The sequence below is a fragment of the Olea europaea genome, unplaced genomic scaffold, assembly GCF_002742605.1.
Source record: "Olea europaea var. sylvestris unplaced genomic scaffold, O_europaea_v1 scaffold1520, whole genome shotgun sequence".
In the NCBI taxonomy this organism is placed as follows: domain Eukaryota; kingdom Viridiplantae; phylum Streptophyta; class Magnoliopsida; order Lamiales; family Oleaceae; genus Olea; species Olea europaea.
In genome coordinates this window covers 298,351-306,696 of record NW_019232785.1, presented here as the reverse complement: position 1 = coordinate 306,696, position 8,346 = coordinate 298,351, and the positions used below count along the sequence as shown (strand labels likewise).

General features: G+C 29.8%; 1 protein-coding gene across 1 annotated transcript; it reads left to right on the top strand.

Moving 5' to 3' along the window:
- The first annotated feature begins 5,730 nt into the window (after window positions 1–5,730).
- LOC111376562 (metal-nicotianamine transporter YSL1-like) lies at window positions 5,731–7,269 on the top strand. Its single transcript, XM_022999528.1, has 4 exons — window positions 5,731–5,808; window positions 6,303–6,363; window positions 6,456–6,526; window positions 6,832–7,269. Exons 1-4 carry the CDS (start codon window positions 5,731–5,733, stop codon window positions 7,267–7,269), a joined length of 648 nt encoding a protein of 215 aa, XP_022855296.1.
- Window positions 7,270–8,346: the final 1,077 nt, after the last annotated feature.

The window sequence follows — 8,346 nt, the reverse complement described above, 5'->3', positions numbered from 1 at the left end:
AAAAATGTAGCTAAAAAATTTAATGATATATGACTAGGTGAATGGTACGTATATTTATTTATTTCACACTAATTAAGATTTCTCAATTTTCAAAGGTTCCTCCTGAAATTATTTCCAAAACCCGTTGGATATTGATTTTGTAATGTTATACTCTTGTTGCTTTCCTCAAAATAGAAATAATCCTTTTATAATTTGAAAACGACTAGTGAAAAATTCACACATGGAAAGATGAGAGAAAAAGAGAGAGGTAATAATGTAGGACCTAACCATTAATTTGCCTTTGCAAGCTTGAAAGGTACTTCTTAAAGTTCTCATATGCTAAACTTTTACTAGATTATTTAATTTGTGAGACGATCAAAATTATACTTTAGTGAGACTTCAAGATTCTTATTGTCTCAATTAGTATATATAGTCTGCTATTTGTATTTGAGTAGTTATATATTTTTGTGTTTTTCTCGATTATTAGTAAATCCTTTTAGTCTATAGCTACATATGTAGATGACCACATGCTAAATTCTGTAAATTCGTCGCGTTCTTTCTCTTTGTAGTTTCCTCGTGAATCAAATTTAGGATTGTTTTCATAATTAGTGGCACGAAATATTTGATTTGTTTTTTTGGGTTTTTAATTTCTTTTATAATGATAAAAGAAAAGATTTGTGGTATTGTGACTTTAAAGATTGTCGCACGTATTGACTACGTATGTATCACTTAAATAGAAAACGATCAATCAAAAGAAGAATAATGAGTCAATAACTTTAATCATGTGCAAAAGAAGCCAATTCGTACTTGGGATTTTATCCCATCTTGCCAAAAAATCATAAATTATCTTTTGATAAGACTTTAAGATCTTCATAGTCCCCCTTAACATATTCCGTGGGGTTTGATTTCGAGTATTTTGTACCCTTTTGCGTTTCTCATTTAGTTTATTAGTGCATTCAAGTGTTGAATAAGGCAACTTTTTTGCTCATTATGTTCTTTTAAGTTTAGTCTACAAGGTATTCAATTAATCCAACGAGATTGTAAACTTCAAGAGTCAACTTCTACACAAGCAATATTAGAGTTAATTTGAATTTTTCTTTTTTTATGTTGCAATGATATACCTAATTGATAAATTTGTTGAGAACTTTTTAACAAGATGTTGGGTCATTCTCATTGCAATCTTTATTTTATCTTGATATTTTTAATAGCTGATAAGCATGTTTAACATATCTAGATCTCAAAATAATATTGAATTTGGATTAGTTTAGCGATTTTTTACCTCACTTTCTATCGTTTTTGACTTTTGTAAGTTCATAATACGATGAGCAAATAAGTTATTTTATGCTCTTTCAATGGACGGTTTGGATGAAAATTGTTATGATAGATGAGATTTGGTAATTACTGGAAGTTTTAGAAAGCAAAATGAAAAAAGAGGGATTAAAACATAGAAAAGACGATGGACTAGTATCATAAAATGAAAACTTAAAATAAAAAGAAGAAAAATAGATATATTTTAAAATTATCAAGAACTAAAACTGCTATATATCTAACTTCTTTTTTCCCCCTAATCAACCGAAATTTTCTTTTTATCGTCAAAAATTTCCCTAATTTTTTTCCCTATAATATAAAAATATTTTGATAGAATAGTCTCTTGATATTATACTTTAAAGGATTCCAAATCATGATCAAGTTATTCCATTCACGTTCTAATCCATTATTGCGGTGCATGTGAGGGCTCCACATCTTATAATTCCATCATCAATATGACATAAATGAATTTTAAGTGGTGGATGAAACGTTTTCTCAACAGAAATTAGGGCAAGAAAAATGTTAGAGAACAGCAACATTTTTGTTGGGGGCCACTCGAGTCAAATTAGAACAGGATTCAATTGGTTTGGTTTAATTCCAATTAAAATTTAACTAACTTTGAGCTTAAAATAGAGAATCGAACATTTTAGTCTTGTTCTTAATTTTAGTTGCAAAATCAAATATATATATATATAACATTTTTATTGGTTGGATGATGGAATATTTAATATCGAGAGTATCGATGAGCACGTGTCAGACACGTGTGAAAAAAGAGATATGAAAAAGAATGAGAGAGAGATAGAGAGGAGGAACATACTTTATTTTGGAGAGGAAAAAAGAAAGAGGTAGAAAGAAAGAGTAGAGATGATAAAACGAGATAGTGTCTCTTAAATAAGAAAAAACAAATGAGAAGAACAAAGAAAAATTCAATCCACGGTCAATTTTTGCTGTTGGTGTACAAATTTCTAGAGAAGGCATGGACAGTTAAATTGTGAAAAAATAGAACTGTACAAAGTTGAGATCTTTGGTTGAACATATTTTTTATTTCATTTGAACAAATATGTTTAGGGTTTTTATCTAAACCATACAAGGGCTAAATTATAGAAGGACATGTAGTTCCTAATTTATTTTGTTATATTTTTGGTTAGTAAAATCTATGTTATAGTGTAATTTTGAAGATAATTTTACCATGAAATTATTATGAATGTTGTGTATCGTGTATCAACCATGTTTCTAGCATTTAGTTAGCATCGACCCATCCGAGACAAATTCATGGAAGTAATTCGAGGTTGTCATCTCAAGAGGCCAGGACTATGGCTCAATAAGCCAATTCATTATCTAATTTCGTCCTTATGTACTCATCAAATGATATCAATGTGATAATTAAAAGAAAGACTTAATTAGTTGAAAAGTAGTGCTTTGTATGATTAGCTTGTGCAAGTTATGTTCATGTTTCATAGACAACTCTCTATATTAGTTGCTAGAGGTCGACATTTTTAGCTGGAATCGAAATCTAGGGTATCCGACTCTAAAACTAAATTTGTTCTTTTTATGAATCTTTTATTTTTTACAATTTGTTCAATTCGGCCTGATTAATCGGCTCAAGTAGCAAATTCGCAAAACTCAAATAGTTAGTACTCAAATCAATCAATTTATTTTTGAATAACTGATTCATATAATTCTCATTCATAGTTGCTTTTGATTGCAATTCATGCGCTATCCGCCTCCATACTCCCTTCGTGTGGTGACGCATATAGAGCTATAATCGAAATTGGATGCTATTATACTAGATATTGAATATTATGATGACATATTTACAATGGATTAAGAAAATATTGAAATATGTAATTGGTGACATATTTTATTTCTTCTTTTTCCTATTATATTGATAAGATAACTTGTACTGGCAATTCACTTTTTTTTTTTTTTTAATTTTCCAAATCGATGGTTAGGGTTCAGGTTCGTGTTTGATTACTGTAATTACATGGACCAAAATGATTTCATTATGAAATATTCAAAGTGTAATGAATGGTTATGGATATTGAAATATTCGAATCGACCCACCCGACATTCATATCTATTAGTTCGTACAAATATTACGTGTCATTATGTAGGAGTGAACAATATAATAATGTTTGTTATATTATTATAAATCCATTTCAACATCCCAAGAGGACAAGGGGCATCTGTTTGACCCGATTGGCCAATCAAATTCAAATGTTCATTATTCTCATCTGTTAAAGATATTTAAATATTCCAAACTTGTGCGAACGAAAAAATCTCCACCATTATCTCCCTCCAACTCAATGTTGCCGTCTTCACACCAGACCAAATAATGTTTAATATATTTCTAAGAAGAACTCAGTAAAACGAAAATATTAAGATGAATGTATGTGATATGCTTTGTACACAGCTTTTAAAAGTTTGAATTATAAGAATATCTCCAATATTGTGGATTGCAATAAAAATTTGTCACATTAGTAAAACAAACAATATCTGTGAAAATTCTTCTGCAATGCAATTTAAGTGAAGAGGTAGAGACGGTTAGATGTTGAAGGAGTTTGATCTCACTCCTAATTCCTATTTTTTTCCATTTCCTATTAAATATACACGTTAGAAATGAAAATCTGTTATAGCCTATGTTTTGCTAATGTTTGTAAACTATTTTTTATCAATTAAACCTCTTTCTATAACACATTTTGTCGGATCTTCATGAAATATCCATTTATCCATCATTCATATCTGTCCTTTTTATAGTTAAATCGTTTATAAACACTTCTCAAACATGTTTTATAGTCAGAATCAATTAGTGATGAATTCATGCTTGCTTCATTTAGATCACATAGGAATGTGTAGTTAAAAAGTAGGTAATAATTGTGAATCCGATGGAATTGGTAGATAAAAAATGAAGTCTGAACAGCTTACAAGCAATTGTAGACTTTAGCATTTGCACTTAGCCATATATTATTAGACATCATTGTGACATAAATCGTAAGCCTTTCTATTTGTATGCCACGTAGATAGGACTGTCAATGGATTGAATTTTGATCTGAATCCGATGAAATTAATAGAAGATGGATTTAGGGTCTCTATCTGATAACCCGATCGAGATCCGAATTTAATAATCCGTTAAGTAAATAAATCAAATATGAATATAGGTCAATCTGATCCGATAACAACCTGATCCGATTTATTATAATAATATATTATATTTTTTATATTATCGCATAATTTATGACACTGTTTTCTTCATTTTGAAAATTGTATTATACTTTTCAAGTAATTTTTAAATAATAAATAGTATAATATTTTTAATTGAAATTTTTTGAAGAGATTTAATTTTTTTATTAATTAAAATAAGATAAAATCAACAATTAATTTATTGATTAGATTTACTATAGTAATTTATTTTATAACATAAAAAACTAATAAGTAATATGTCCAAAATAATTTACTTTGTTCAAACTGATATTGTTTACAATTAAAATCTTATTGGGGCTATAACTTTTAATGAAAATAATAAAGTAAATTAGTAAACACTTAGAATTGACAAATGATTATGATTAGTATTTCATATTGAAAAATTACTAAATCATTGGAAGAGGAGAATCCTTAAAAAGCTTGTATCTCACATTGAAATATACTAAAACATTTCAAGAGGAGCCTCTTTTAAAAAGGAGCATCACTTGAAAAAAAAAAAAAAGTATTGATTTGGACCTTCTAATATAAGAAGTGAGCCAATCAAGATAGTTCAAATATTTTTTAAAATAAATAAATAATTAATTAAAATGTTGTTGAGACAATGATTTTTAATTAAAAAATAAATAAAATTTTTATTTTTCTAATTTTTTTAATTTTAGATCAGGTTATCAGATCGTATATTCAATAACATAGTTTATCGAATTTGGATTTAACATTCAAATATCCGTCAGATTATTGGATCGGATAATTATTCTTAGCGGATCGGATTGGATTTGAGCAGATTCGATCCATATCCGATCTACTCACATTGGAGATACTCTAAGAGATGGGATTTTGCTAGAACAAGTTTGGAAGGAAGAGACTAAAATTAGCATGACTTAGTTTTGTAATTGCTAAAAAATGTAGTTGTTCTTTTTCTTTTTGGAAAACAAATATAATTATTTTGGATTTGAATAGCGAAAAAATATTCGTATTAAATCAATCTCTCTCTCTCTCTCTCTCTCTCACATAAAGTAAGAGCATTTTTTGCTAAGCTTAGAAATTCTAAAATGGATAAATAATCAAAGTTGATATCGTAAAAGTCACTCATTTTTAAATTTTCTTACTTAAAAGTAAGAATTAAGGAATTCAAAATAAACAATATATTTGTTAAGACTTGGGGTCCATCTCAATAAGATCAACTTTATTAAGTGGAGAAATCCAAGATCTTTATAAATTTGTATTTATTTCGGCATTAAATCGATGTGGGATAACACATCCCTTAATAGACCCCTTCAAGATGGTGGCTCATTTGAGCAAATAAATCTTGAAATCCATGAGGTAGTTCTAATACCATGTTAAAACTTGAAGTCTATCTCAATTAGATCAACCTTATTAAGTGGAGAATTCCAAGATCTTTATAAATTGGTGTATATTTCGGTATTAAATCGATGTGGGATAACACATCTCTTAATAATATTTAAACGTGTTCGAAATAAAAATAACCTAATTAGTAATATGTAGATTATTACTATCGGTTGTCATTAGCAGAAATTCGTAATGCATGATGCATATGTTACCTACTAATTTATAAAATCCTAACATTTCTGCAATTATCATCAATGGAGAGAGACGGCATAACAATATTTCATTAAAAAAATCTACATAATTTCTCAAGTTCTTGCATCCTAGTACAAAATAAATATTTTTTTTCCTGGTATTTTGGGCATCCTAGACGGTTATGCTAGAGTATAGCCTTCTATAAGCAGACAGTCACAAATATAAAAGTAAAAAATCTTAGATTATTTAAGAGTGTGACCATTCCATGGTATTAGGACTTGATCGAAAAAGAAAGCATAACCCATATGAAGCTTTTCCAATTGGCCATTCTTCTGCGTAAGTTCTGCTTCACGTTGTAAAATATACAAGTAATTTATATGATTGTACTTTCTTTTCTTTTCTCTCAAATCTATTTTATTGTATCATAGGAATAAGAGAAGAAGGGTTGTTTCGTGTACTTATTGTTATTATTGGAGTAATGCTATTTAGCTTCATTGAGGTTACAATTTCAGTGATAAAATATGAAATTAAAAAAACTTATTTAATTCCCCCTATCATTTAATGCACATTAATGGCACCTAAATTGGGATTGTTGTTAGATATTTTTCATCATTTTGCATGTGTTCAATTTTTTGTTTTACGAATGATTTGCTGCCCAGATTAGTATTTGTCACTGCGCAACGGGACATTTTTGATGCAGGCCATTTGACTCTAACATCACCTAGAGCAATGCTATTAAGCCAGACACTTTGAACATTTTTGGGTTGTTTAGTTTCACCTTTAAGTTTCTTCTTATTCTATAAGCCATTTGATATTGGGAACCCTAATGGACAATACAAGGCCCCATATGCTATAATTTACAGAAACTTGGCAATTCTTGGAGTGCAAGGATTTTCTGCTTTGCCAAAGCATTGTTTGCAACTCTGTTGTGGGTTCTTCGCATTTGCCGTCGGTATTAATGTGGTTAAAGATTTTACTCCCAAAAGAATTGGAAAATGGATGCCACTTCCTACAGCAATGGCAGTACCATTCCTAATCGGAGGGTATTTTGCTATTGATATGTGTGTAGGGACTCTGATTGTGTTTTTGTGGTATAAAATTAACTCCAAGAAGGCAGAGTTAATGGTTCCTGCTGTGGCTTCTGGTTTAATATGTGGGGATGGTCTCTGGATACTGCCTTCATCTGTTCTTGCCTTGGCCAAAATATATCCCCCAATTTGTATGACATTCTTGCCTGCCTAGAGGGGAGGAGGAGAGATTAACTCTGTTGTTTCTGTGTAATTCATGGCATCAATAAAGAATGGAATTGAAGGTTATGTTTAACAATATTTTAAGATATTGCCATTGTCATCGCCATCCCCGACTGCCCACCTCCTACCACACCAATCAAGGAGAAAGAAGAGGCTAAAAACTAAACCCATGTTTGGCTCACATTATTTGATGTTATAATTTTTAGAATAGTGATTTTTATAAAAATGTGTGGTTGAAGAAAAAGGAAATTTGTTTGTTGTGTTTAATATTATATTATTGGAGAATGTTTGGTTAAAAAGAAGAGAGAAAAAATGTATTATAAATTTAATCGGGGCTAAATTTAAAGATCGGAAAATAAAAGATATGTTTCCTTGAAAAAGTAAAAGAATATTTCTTGAAATAAAAACCAAGGTTAGCTTTTAACCACCACTGGAGACCGCTTTCATAGATTGGCCATGTTGACAATTATAGATTTCATACTTGCGACGATGTAGAATAATTAGTAAATTACAATCGGTATCTTACTAGTTACAATCAGGCAAGACAAATGATTATCCTATTAAAACCTAGCAATAAAGTTAGCACGACACGACTCAAAAAGGGGGGGAAAAATAAAATAAAATAAAATACAAGAACACCAGTGTATAAAATAATAAGAGTATATTAACAAGTTCACCATTGTGCAACGCCACATGCATTTTATGAATAAACCCAATGTTTATGAAACGTTACTTTTTTTTGAGATTTCAAGTGTTCACTTTTCAATGAAATTAGGGACAGAATGCAGCCATGAAGGAAGAAATCTCTATGAATCCCATTGCATGGAAATACTCAAAATAATTTACAAGTCCACATGAAGCAATAGTTTTTTCACAGTTCATAAACATTAAAAGGCCTCCCCCAGGAAATAACAAGAATTGTCCATGATGATTTACGCATACAAAATTATCCAGTTATTATACCGGCTAAAACATAAAATTGTGTAAACTAATTGAATCGCATCAAACCATCCATCCAAAGATTCCCATGACTCGGCAATCTGAGATAGAATGAGGGGAAAAAAAAAAA

Excerpts from the sequence above, each read along its gene's own strand:
- LOC111376562 (XM_022999528.1), top strand. The coding sequence starts at position 5,731 with ATGTGGGATAACACATCCCTTAATAGACCCCTTCAAGATGGTGGCTCA. Across the intron at positions 5,809-6,302 it reads TAAATCTTGAAATCCATGAG|GACTTGATCGAAAAAGAAAG; the intron begins GTAGTTCTAATA and ends CCATGGTATTAG. Across the intron at positions 6,364-6,455 it reads CCAATTGGCCATTCTTCTGC|GAATAAGAGAAGAAGGGTTG; the intron begins GTAAGTTCTGCT and ends ATTGTATCATAG.